Source organism: Vanacampus margaritifer, chromosome 5 (genome assembly GCF_051991255.1).
Source record: "Vanacampus margaritifer isolate UIUO_Vmar chromosome 5, RoL_Vmar_1.0, whole genome shotgun sequence".
In the NCBI taxonomy this organism is placed as follows: Eukaryota; Metazoa; Chordata; class Actinopteri; order Syngnathiformes; family Syngnathidae; genus Vanacampus; species Vanacampus margaritifer.
Window position 1 is genome coordinate 13,797,781 of NC_135436.1, and position 12,919 is coordinate 13,810,699.

Sequence of the window (12,919 nt, forward strand, 5' to 3'; positions counted from 1 at the left end):
CGCAAAACAAACAAAAAAATATATACTGTGTTCTATACTAATAGTACAGTACTATAGCATTTAATTTATTTTCGAGTTTATTTATTATACAAATTTTAAGAACATTATTGCAGTAGTTTATGGTGAGTAGCGTACACATGGGCAAATAATAATAATAATGCGATATGTGTTTACAGCAAGATAAAGTCAGATTTTGACGTATTGTAAGGTAGGTATCAATTATGTGTTTTTAATTAGTCGAATAACGAATAAGCGGTTCAGAAAATGGATGGATAGATGGACAGATAACGTATTTGTACAACTATCATATCTTCTCTAGCTTTTACAAACAATAGTTTTATTTGAATGAAAAATCAATAGCGTCTATAACGCCGAATCGCATCTAAAATCGCCCATTGTGTCCATGTAAGCCATTAAAACTTTTATTTAAAACGTCAGCGACAGAGGTTTATTCTTTCAACTTAACTGTTAGATCTTTGGCAAGAGATGGATTGAAGAACGATTGGCATGCCGAAAAGCCAATCATCTAAGTGAAACAGCATAGCAACACTGCGCTTATTGGTTTAGAAAGAAAGCTCATTAACTACAAGTTCACTGACTGTAGGTTCACGTTTTACCGTAACATATAGGGGGAAAAGTATATTTTTGAAATGAAGATTTAAAGAATCGTCTTCTTTTGGTGTAAACACCAAGGTCGGTTAAGAAAGCCAAAAAGTGTTTTCATTGGTCATAACGCATTGTTTGCCATCAGTGCTTTAGCAACACTGTAGAACTGTACTGTACTCAAAAGACTTGGGTACTGCTTAGTGCAACTTAGTCTCCCCCTAGTGGTGAAAAACGTTAACAGTCTCTGGTGCGGCGACACTAGCGTTTCAAGTTAGAATGAAAATACCAACGTTTCTGCAGCTGCAGTGGTAGTTATTTACACAGAAAAAGTTTGCTTCTGTTAGAAATAGATCATGTACATTTTATTATTTATACAAAATAAGAGAGATACCACAAACCTCGTCACTTGAGCAAAGAGAAAATTAAACAACATTGAGGTCAGGTCAACAAAACACACCAGGAAATAATCAAACGTGCATGCACAAATTACATACAGTACTGGAATACAAATAATGTCAACGATTTCAGTTGCTGAACTGCAATACAACTAGATGATAAGACTTTGGGGAGAGTACTCAATAAATACCAATAAATATAAACACTAAATTCATTGACAACACTTAACAGCAAATGGCCAAGCAAAAAAATCATCCAACACTACACTCAATGATGACACAAGATGCTTGGTCACTAATCTGTATTGGAGAATATTTGTGGTTTAATTTTCCACTTAAGCGTAGCAAAGTCAATTATGTCTCTCTCTGGCCTCTTTGTTATAATTACAATTACAAAATGTTTGGATTTCTTTCAATACTTTTTCAATACAACAGTACAATTTATTAAAATTAACATGTAAATACTTCCTCATGCAAAAATGGCTCTTGGATTGAAAATGTTCTGCATTCAGGAAAACAGTGTTCCTTAAGCACGACATATGACATTTAATTTAACTTCCCAGTGTTTTTACTCACTCACTGTCAAAACTTGTCTGGTGGCCATTCCTGAATACTTTATTTTTATTTTTCTGCAGCTGTGAAGGCTGGGCTGCTAACAGTGCACACACCAAGGCAGATTTTAAAGCTGGCCGAAATACAAAGCATCTGCCATGAAATAAAACGTGAGGTAAATTGTGATTGGCAGCTCCATCTGTCAGTGTTTGCGTTCATAGAACATTTAAGAAGTAGTGCAGAAGTACTGCAAATGTCTCAAATACATTCAAGTAAAAATAATCAAGCTTCAGTTGTAATGATTTTACATCTAACAGAGAACCTCAATTGATCTTTTTAGGTTCAAAGTTATTGGTAGTGGGAAAATGTGTGGTGTTGAAACACATTTATCTTGGTTATGGTGGAGCTGAGGTGGTTGCAGGCAAGTCACTGAGGCTTTGAAAGGCCATTCTGATCCAAGAAGTCTTTAAGCCTGGTGGGAAAATCAGTCATAACTCCTGTAGCTCCCAAGTCAAATGCCCTCTGGAAGTCTTCTTCATCGTTCAGCACCCAAATGTAGACCTGAAACCAGAAGCAACGGTAGTATTACACTACGATATTTCTGAACATATCAATTTGACAGTGACATCGGGTTACTCCAGGACTCAAGTGGACAACGCGAAAAAAGTGAAGGATGAAAAGACTTGCCTAATCCTCACCTGTATTCCCCGAGCAGTGAGATGCTGGAAGAGCGCTTTCCTCATCAACAAGCTGCAAAGGAAACATTAGAATAGTTATAATAGCACGAGAACTAGCATGAGTGCTAGCAAGTGTAGCTAATTCCAACAATCAGCCACAAAAGTCATTAATTGACTCGGCTGCCAAAGGTGGTGTGTCACTTACCTGTCTGCAAGCCAGGTGAGTAGGCGCCGACTCTTGCTTATTCTGTCTGGATCATAAAGTCTGTAAAGAGGTACAGTTAGCATAGTGAAAAATTCATCGCCCCAAAAAAAGTGTCATTCAGATGCCATTACTTCTCATTAGTTAGCTCAAGTAACGATAATGCTACATTCATTTGTTTTTTGTGGTTGTTTTTTTTTTTATGAAAAAATGGTCTGGTAAGGTTCATTTGTAAATGTGACCCAAAATAATAAGACAAAAAATATAAGTGTGCATGTAAAATTGTTCATCTTAATAAATCAGTCATTTTTAATTCCATCATTTGTAATTACCGGTAATGTAATGATATGAAAATAAATACAAACATGAATAAATGTTTGTTTTTACTTTTGATGTTACTATTTTTTTTTATTACAATCATCTATTTAATTAGATGAATTACTTAGATACATTTCCCCAAAATGCTTTGTTACATGGTTTTCTAGGAACTTCTTTTAAACGGAATTTGCTTCCCTGCTCAGACTGCTACTTCGTGACCCGGGCAAAGGGGAGTAAAGTGGATGGTTTTTGTTAGTTCACTCAGAGCATCACAGCCCAAATGAATAATTCAATACTGCATGTGTGCCTAATAAACCCATGAATCAGTTAAGAGTAAAAATAAGATGCTCTTTGGCCAAATGTGATCAATGAGAATTTGTTAACTGATGCTATCTGCTTCTGATGTGTTTTTTTTTTTTTTTTACTTCAAGTGCATCTGGAAAGTATTCACAGGGCTTCACTATTTCCACATTTTTTATGTTAGGCTCATTCCAAAATGGTTTCAATTCATTTCAAAATTCTACACAAAACATTCTATAATCACAACTTGAACAAAGTTCTTGAGATTTTTGCAACCATATGCAAAAACACAGCAACTCACATGACCATACCAGTAATTTTGCAATGAAACTCGAAATTGAGCTTGGGGCATCATTCTTTTTTGAGATTATACATCTTAACTCATTCACTGCCATTGACGGTTATAGACGTCAAAAATTAATTTGGACTAATTTCTATTTTTTTGGGGGGCATTTATCTTTTCCCCCCCCCCCACTTTTGTTAACAAAAGTATGAAAAGCTAGAGAAAAAATGTATTGTTCATATAGAACAGATATAAAATTTGAGATTAATTGGGAGTTAATTAGTGAAGTCATGTGATTAATTACAATTAAAAATTTTAAGCGCCCGATGCCCCTAATAAAATAAAAAAGATTATTAAAAGTTAGGGTTGTCAGACGATTACATTTTTTAAATTGTAATTAATCGCATGACTTCAATAGTTAACTCGCGATTAATCATCCATTTTATATCTGTTCTAAATGTACAATTAAAAAAATTCTAGGTTTTCATACTCTTGTTAACAAAAGTGTGGGGGGGGGAATACTTACTAGAAATAGTTCCAATGAGTTTTTGACGTCTATAGCTGTCAATGGCAGTGAATGAGTTAATTGGAGCCCACCTGTGGTAAACCAATTTGATTGGGCATGATTTAGAAAGGCACACCTGTCTATATGAGTAACCCACAGATGAAAAAGGAATGTGGTGTTTGTTGAAATTTTTTTAGAAAAATAAATTTGAAATCATTTTTGAAATAAGGCTGTATGTGTAAAAAATGAAGCACTGCTAATATGGATGATGACAAACATTACGTCTACTTTTGCTATACATATACTTACTTGTTAACGATATTGGGCATTGGGATCTCTAAGAACTGTTCCTTTAAGGGAACAAAAGGGAGAAGGCCAGTATAGAAGAGGCCCAACAACTGCAACACTCTGGGAAAGCTAAACAACACAGGAATGCGAGGGTTCTGCAAAAGATGAATCCAAGATGGTGAGGGATTTCCGCGGTCGACAACTACAATAGAAATTTTGGCTGATGAACGGTGATGTGGAAGCAGCAGACTTACCTCTTTGTAACATTTCCTGACTATCTGGTTGCTGGCGTTGCCCCATACCGTAAGATGCTCTCGGTCATATTTGACGACCAGCTCGGACACCTGACACAAATACAGAAAATGATCTAAACATAATCTCAATGACGAAGGAAACGTGTATATGACATAGAGCTGTCACAGAAAAACTTAAGGAGCATTTCATGCTCTAGAGCAGCTTAGACACACACACGCACCTTCTTAATGAGCGTGTTGTTGTTGACCTTGATGTCAACGTTAACAGGCGTGTTGGGAAACGCTTCAAAAACATCCTTGAGCAGAGGAATGCGTTTGTCCTCTCCCCCCTCGCAAATACACTCTGTACACACAAGGACAAGTTGATAACACGGTCAGTTTCAGGCGACGTGACGGTCAAGGCCACATCCACCGTATCAAAATGATTGTAATTATGTAATAGAACCTGCGTGGGGTGTTTATCAGTTTACAGTGTGGGCAGTCGGATTAATTGCTCCGACTGACTAGTGAGCGTGATGGGAGGGCACCGGTCGGAGATACTCACCCCTTTGAAAGGTTACAGCCAGCTTGCACAGATATGTTGGCAACTCCTGCACACACCAAACAGTAAAGGAGTGGAAACATGAGGTCAAATATGGAGGTCAACCCAAAATGTTTTTCTTATGTTCTAAGCAGCCCCACAAGTCTAAACACGGTATTCAGATTAACAATACGATTGTGGAATATCAGTAAAGTGGCAAAATCAACCTGTTTTTATCCATCTCAGGGACGGCCATTTTGCCACTCGCTGCCGACTGAAAAAGACATCACAGTTGCTCAGGGCTCAGGTAACAACCAATCATCGCTCACCTGTTTTCTAAAGATGAGCCGTGATTGATCATTATCAGAGCCCTGAGCTATTGTGATGTCATTTTAAGTCAACAGCAAGTGGCAAAATGGCCACCCCCTGAGATGGATTAAAAACATGAGGTCCTAGGGCAAGGTACCACAATTACTAACTTAAACTACAACTCTGAGGCTTAAGAACCATGCAATTTTGTGTGTGTGTGTGAGTGTGTGCGCGCGGGTTTATATAACATCATGGGGACCATTTTCTGGATTTTTACTATCATTGTGGGGACCACGTGTCCTTGTGGGGACATTTTGATGGTCCCTATGAGTCCAAACCTCTTTTTGAGGGTCAAAACTTGGTTTTAGAGTCAAGGTTTGAATTGGGTTTTGGTAGGGGTTAGGGTAAAGGAGTCAGTTGTGATGGTTAAGGTTAGGGTAAGGGTCTAGGAAATGCATTATGCCAATGAGATGTCCCCACTAGAAATGTAAGCCCAACGTGTGTATGTGTCAAGAGAGAAGGTTTCAGCTACCGGCAGGGCTGGACGGGCACAAAAAAAAAAAAGAATCGGCCCTGGCATTTTAACTTAGGCGCAACAGCCCAGCCTGACTCCTGCCTAACATGTAGTTCTGCCACTGATATTTATTGATGATGTTTCAGTTTGTGATCTATATTCCAACTGGATTACCAAACTAGTCCGTCTTAATTGTGGGCCAGTCTCTTTGGGTAAAATGTAGGAAAATAATAATCAAAAAGCACTGCATCGGCCCCAAAAGAGGCCGGCCCACCGGGCATCTGCCCTGTATGCCAGATGGTCAGTCCAGCCCTGGGTACCGGTACTCACGATGGCGGCCGATACCTCTTGTTGGCATTTTGGGATCAAGTACTAAAGCCATACATGTTTTACAGATGCCCATTTAGATATACAACCACATACTATGACTGGGACTTTTTCTGGACACCGAACCATTAGTTTCATTTTATTTATTTAAATTTATTTTATTGTGTGTTCTATACAAAATATGTATTCATAAACAAATAGAACAAAACGATAACAGAAAATTGACATTAATTTCATGCAATTTAGAGGAAAAATGCTATATAGGTCTTTATTTAAAATTGTCTTTTTTTATGTATCAAAATTACTACTGGTATTGATACTTGTTATGGATACTTGGTATTGGTCTGAAAAAAAGTGGTATTGAAATTCTGTAGTTGCTAAAGTGATTAAAATTGTTAAAACAGTCTACGTTTTAGCTAAAAAAGCTGGAAAAATAATTGATATAGATTGCTCCTTATATAGTAATTGATAATAATAATTATAATAATAATAAATGTAACACAGTAAAAGAATGAACCATGTATTTTGCAAAAATAACACTATTTTTTGCTGAGCTGCAATAAGTCATAGGTGATGATAGTACTACTACTACAGCTAATAATAATATTGATAACATACGGAGTGGTGTTTCCATTAGTTCAGTTAACTTATTTGACTACTTTTAGAGTATAAGGCAACTAAAATAATATGCACAGTACGAGAGATGGCACAGAATGGTACTAGTGATGGCAAGTATAAGCATGAAGATGACCGTTGAATATTTACAGCTTTATTTTCACTTGTATGAGAGTTAAGGATCTTAAAATACTACTTCATATTTGCCTGTATAGTTGATAAATGTTATATAAAGGCAACAGTTTGAACTTGGAAGAAAATGAATTTTCATTATTTCCCACAGGGTAGAAATGATTAAAAATGAAACTAATTGGCTTTGGCTGTATACTGAAATTTTGATGACTGTCAACAGCTAAGTCTGGTTAAAGGTCATCATGTGACAATCAGCTGATTGCAGTACATGTTAAAACATGCACAAAAATCTATTCACCTTCAACCCATATTCTCAAGTATATACCGCAAGTCCGCAACATTGACATGTTTCACAAAAAGCATAAGAACTAAGGTGAACTGGACTTAGAACAAGTTTTCTACCCTGAGCAACTCTTTCATAACCCAGAAAGACATAGAAGCCCTAACTGCGAGGGGCGGCATCCTGATTGTGCAAATTTGTATTGTTCAATGAGAGCGTGTATACATTGAGTTTGGTGCAAATTAATGGATTGCCTTTGTATGCTGTTTTAACAAAAATATATGTTCAAAAGCAGCTACTTACCTCATATGCCATGTCAGAAATGTAGGCGTTAAGACCAGTTGCTCGCTGCAGATGTGGGTCATGTGACACCACAACCTGCTCATCCTTCGTCAGGTGGCAGTCGAGCTCCAACATGTCTGTGCCAAGAGCCACGGCGCTAGGAGTACCAACACAAACACACGTTGTTCAGCTGCAGACTTTCACCTGGCGCTGTGGTTCGAAGTTTAACTTACTGTTTGAAAGCCGCCATTGTGTTCTCTAGGTTCTCTGCTGCTCCTGCAATGCAGATAAGAGTATCACATTAGATACAGCTGCATATTATAATAAGATCCACAGGTTCCACACAAAAGACAAACTTTATCTATCAATCCATTTTCTATTGCGATTTCTTCATTTTTCTTTCATCATACGGTAATGGAGTTGAGTCAATTAACCACCTTATGTATTATGTGTCTTGAACTGTATGGGATCTTATTGCAATAAATTAGAATGTTAATGTTAAATCATACACATTGCTGGAGGGATTACCACAGGTCACTTACCTCCGCGATGGGAAATGTGCTTGCTGTGGAACCTCTCTTTCTTCTTGCGGTGCAGTAGAGTTGGACATTTGAGCAGAAGTGCGGAGGTGAGGACGTAGCCCGTAACCGTGGACAGGACGTAAACAGCACCATACATTTCCCCCACAAATTGCGGTACACGCACAGATGCGACCTGTTACGAATATCCTAGTGCCATCCGTTCAATAGCGTATAAGTACATCTTTTACGTCGTTGTATAATGCAACATAATTAGCCGGCTAGCATCCTTAGATACGAGTCAAGATTCTCCAGTCTAACACTTATCCATTTCTTAAGAGTAGTGGAGCGTCCCTTCTTTAGCTGTACGACGACCGTTTTAGTCCCAGTTCACTTGGTAAATGTCTTTCTTGGTCAGTCCGCTGCTGTTTCTTGTCCGATCAGCTGTGCGTGACAGACAACACACGGGTTTCTGAGTTGATGTTTGTGTAACGAGTACTAGCTTCTCTTCTTTGCGGGCTACGTCATTGGTGCGTTCAAAGCCACCATCAAGGCACGCTATCACCCCCTAACGGATAGATTGAGATATGTTGACGTGAGCCACAAGTAATAGTATTTTTTTGGTGTTGTGCAGCGATGTGTTTGTGTCCAATATACCTTTAAGAATTGTAGCCAAATAGTTCTTCCCCCTCACCCCCATCAAAACTTATCACACTTTCCTTCTTGTGTTTTGGAGAGTTGAAGTGCTTTCTATTTATTCATTTGGAAATTGTGTGCTTTCTGGTACAACCATATAGGCTAATCATCTGAAACAGTTATTCTTCGGTTATCTAGGACCTGATTGTCATGGGTGACCCCGCCAGGAGCATAACAAAGTCCTAGGCAACTTAGCTCCTAGGATCATTGGGAGTCGGACACACAACCCCCTTCACCATAATAAGGTAACTGCTCACAGAGGGGCAACTGGGCAAGTGCATTTTAATTTTCTTCTTATCCCCTTTCGGACCAGTGGTACACAGTGCTTTTTGTATGGGATATTCATACTGTTGATTTTCCATTTCTTTTTATTCTTTTTTCTTTTTTTGCATGTTAAAAAAAACAAAAAAAACCTCATATATGATCAATCAAAACTGTTCCAATCAATAGACATTATCTATGTGATTTAATCTGGATTAACCACCAGTTATAGCTGTGTTTGATAATGGCACACAGAGCTAGAGAGAACTTCCTTCGAACAATGTCCAAGTCTGAATTTTCATCATGTGTACCAGTCAAAGTTCACTGGGTGCAATAAACTATCCGTGATAATGACATACACACCCTGAGGAATAATACTTCGGCACACATCATGTGCAAGTCATTTAATGTGGACAAATAATTACACTGACATTTAAATCAAATACTTTAGTGACAATTCAAGGGAACAACAAATGACTCACAAAATGGCGCAAAGTTTAACAGATGTTCTGCAGCAGTGGGAATGTCTGGAAGAAGATTATCAGCATGCTCAGGTAAGTAACCATAAAAAGTCAACAATGCTAACATTATTTCCTATGGTTATTGATGTTCTGTTTATCATTCAGGAGACACACAGGATCTACCTACAAAAACTGGATGACATTTCCAAACTCCAAAAAAACTGCTCGTCCTCCATTTACCGTCAACAAACACGACTCAAGGAACTGTCCTCTCTTGTGAAAAAGTAACTGTCAACTCACACACCCTTCACTGAAAAGGGAGACTTTCAGACAGGCACATGAATATGCACACACCAACACACTCGAACGCAGCGATAACCCTGGTTGTGTTTTTATATCATCAACCAGATGCAGCAAAGGACTGTCAGAAGACGCCCTTGATGAAATACAAGGGAAAATAAAGATGCAAAGCAATGCTTTCTGCGAAATGGAAGCCTTCCTCCCAAGGAAAAATGGGTGACAAATTCGAATAAGTCAACTTTGCTAAAAATATATTTAGTATAGCGATGAATACATGCTCATCATAAATAGTTAAAAGCATGTTATTGGATTATCTTCTCAGGGTCAATATGATTTTGTATTACAGGCTATACCTGAGTCTGGTTCTTGGAAATGTGAATGTCACTTTGTTCAGCAAACACTTAAAGTAAGGCATCTGACTAACTTCCTCTAGTCCACATGGACCTGTGCGGTTACGGATATTTCTGCTTATAACATTTTAAATCCTCATTATTAGATTTGCCTACAAAGACGACTATGAGAAGTTCAAGCTGTACCTCACAGTCGTCTTGCTGCTGTTTTCCTTTATGTGCTATTTCTTTGTGAGCTACAGGTAAGCTTTCCCAGGAAAAAAATGCTCTCCATCCCATATATCGATGGAACATTTGTGTTTAATTTCTGTACGTGGCTTCAGATTTCTTGATGCGATCCTCAACTTCCTGCTGGTGTGGTATTACTGCACATTAACAATCAGGGAAAGTATCCTCATTGCCAATGGCTCCAGGTCAGCCCTATGTATAGTTATGAAGAAATGTTACTTTAAAAATATATATTTTGGAAGTTAATTCAACACGTGTCACCTACATTACAGAATTAAAGGCTGGTGGGTTTTCCATCATTACATCTCAGCTTTTTTGTCTGGTGTAATGCTAACATGGTGGGTAAATACTGGAAAGTCCTTAACAACCAACGTGAAACACACAGACTTTATTTAAACTCAGGTTTCTGGCATTGTATGGTTGAAATGTCCTCCCTTCTGCACTCAAGGCCAGAAGGAAACTTGTACAAGATTTTCAGGAACCAGTTCCTGGCTTACTCCCTCTATCAAAGTAAGGTCAAGTCTTTGAAAAAGTAAGTTAAACCAGATCTTTCTTCCACTGTCATCTAATTATCTCCTCATGAACGTGCAGGTTTTGTTCAATGTCTGCAGTGTTATTATCAGAGTGGATGTCTATACAGACTCAGAGCACTGGGGGAAAGACACAACATGGATCTGACCGTGGGTAAGGTTCACAAACACAGAGCATGGTCACCGAACAAAGATGCTGTCTTCATCATGTCGTGTGCATGTACAAATAGTTAGAACTTAGAAGTACATGTTTGATTTCTGTTCTTAGAGGGATTTCAGTCCTGGATGTGGAAAGGACTGACATTTCTTTTGCCCTTCCTGTTTTTCGGTCATGTGAGTATACTGTCAATGGAACGTCCGCAAATAAGTCCCGCATGAGTTTGCATTAACAATTACGCTTTGTCATGGTTTCGACATGATACACACAATTGCATGCACGTGATTCATGTAAGCGTTTTGCATGTTTACATGATAAGATTTGATAGGCTTTGACTTTTTTGTATAAAATGTTTGTTGCATTTGTCTTTTGTCATTTGTCACATAAAAACAGACACTCATGTTTTGTTGTAGTTCTGGCAGCTCTTCAATAGCCTCTCTCTCTTCAGAATGGCTCAGCTCCCAGACAGCAAAGAATGGCAGGTCAGCCCTCTTAGTGCTTTCATTAAACATTTAGACTCGTCAATTCAAGAGGCATGGCTTACTCAGTGCTTTTAGTTAACCATTTTGAGTTGAGGATTTCCAAGTTTACTTTTCAAGATAAAGCCTGTCCAGATTGCACTACAATGTTTGAGCTAACCAAATCAACATTTTTTATCCGATAGTCTCATATCGGAAGTGTTTATACTTTCGGTTTTAGATAGTGATAAGTTTAAATTACAAGTATCTACGTGTCTCTCCATCATCTATGTTTCTGAAAGTGAAAATCAATCAGAGCAGTAATCCACCTTGATTTTGTTATTAATGCCAGGTCTTGGTGTGCAGTCTCTGCTTCTTCATTCTGTTCATGGGAAACTTCTTCACAACACTTGCTGTGGTCCATCAGAAGGTAAAGCGGAGGAATCAGAAAACGAAGATTCTGTGATTCAAACAGTTCTGTACTAGTAGGTAAACTTAAGTAGGGTGCTGTGGCACACTAGTGAGCCATTGAAAATTATCCACTTTAACTTCACCTGTTTAAAAGTTGTTGTGTATTAACAGAGCTGTATAGTGACAATCAGAACACTTAAATGCTACTCCATTAGAAGGCATAAGGTACAATAAACCTGTTTATTCACCTGGTGCCGTTCATACAACAAAATAAATCATGGCTTTCTGTGATGATCAGCATTTTGTTTAATTCAACATGGCCAGATTTCATGCTAAGTACATTTGTGAGTAAATTGAGACAATCCCATCATTTGTATTTCCGTATTTATACTTTTTTTGTGGAATTCTTGTTTAGTGGTTTGCCAATAGATTTTGTGCAATGTAAAATTGTTACCTTGGCTCTATAAATGTTGTGAAACACTGGATTAGTTCAACATTTTTTTAGATCAACATCTGAGATTTGATTTTTTTGATTTTTATGAATTGGCCTTTTATCTAATGTTATAAATTATTTAGTAAACCTCTGGTTTTCTCATTCCTCAAGGTAAATATATTAGTAGGCTACATGTATGAGTGTACTTTAATTTGTTTTTCTGTGTGAGGTAAATAAATAATAAAGGCATACACCTTGCATTGTTGTTTGTATTTTATCCAGTGGCGAAAAGTAACAAAGTACAAATACTTGGTTACTGTACTCAAACAGATTTTTCAGGTATCTGTACTTGATTGTTTATTTTTCTCATAACTTTTTACTTACTGATACTTCATTAATTTTAAAACAGATTGGACTTTGTACTCCTTAATTTGTCAAAATGGGGTCAGTATTATTATTTTTTCAACCTCCGCAGATGGCAACAGAACGTCATGTAAAAAAAAAAAAAGGGGAGTGGTCACAGATTCTGAAACGCAAGATAAGACAACTGTTTGACGTCTGCTATTCGCAATTTATTCATATGTGTTGTGTCAACAGCATGTCCTTGTGCTATATATTGTGCTTTTATGCATTAAAAAAAAAAATACAGATAGGCTTAGATGATTTTGTTTTACAATCCAGTTCCACAAACTGACACCTTGAGTTGAAATACATCGTTCTTTTTGTTTTGTCTATATTTAGGTTTGGAAAAAAAATG

The 12,919-nt window shown here is 37.6% G+C and overlaps 2 protein-coding genes across 2 annotated transcripts; one reads left to right on the top strand and one right to left on the bottom strand.

Moving 5' to 3' along the window:
• Positions 1-947: 947 nt before the first annotated feature.
• Positions 948-8,382, bottom strand: gdpd1 (glycerophosphodiester phosphodiesterase domain containing 1). The gene is made up of 10 exons (XM_077566879.1): positions 7,902-8,382; positions 7,593-7,635; positions 7,381-7,516; positions 4,925-4,970; positions 4,602-4,723; positions 4,381-4,470; positions 4,148-4,281; positions 2,436-2,495; positions 2,252-2,303; positions 948-2,114 (listed from the first exon to the last, which is right to left on the bottom strand). Exons 1-10 carry the CDS (start codon positions 8,035-8,037, stop codon positions 1,980-1,982), a joined length of 954 nt encoding a protein of 317 aa, XP_077423005.1. The 5' UTR covers positions 8,038-8,382; the 3' UTR covers positions 948-1,979.
• Positions 8,383-9,223: 841 nt separating this feature from the next.
• tmem120ab (transmembrane protein 120Ab) lies at positions 9,224-12,420 on the top strand. Its single transcript, XM_077566191.1, has 12 exons — positions 9,224-9,388; positions 9,461-9,579; positions 9,704-9,811; positions 9,942-10,001; positions 10,092-10,187; positions 10,269-10,358; positions 10,446-10,511; positions 10,622-10,683; positions 10,765-10,857; positions 10,972-11,036; positions 11,274-11,342; positions 11,671-12,420. The coding sequence occupies exons 1-12, from the start codon at positions 9,308-9,310 to the stop codon at positions 11,782-11,784; spliced, it is 1,023 nt and encodes a 340-aa protein (XP_077422317.1). The 5' UTR covers positions 9,224-9,307; the 3' UTR covers positions 11,785-12,420.
• The last annotated feature ends 499 nt before the right edge of the window (positions 12,421-12,919 follow it).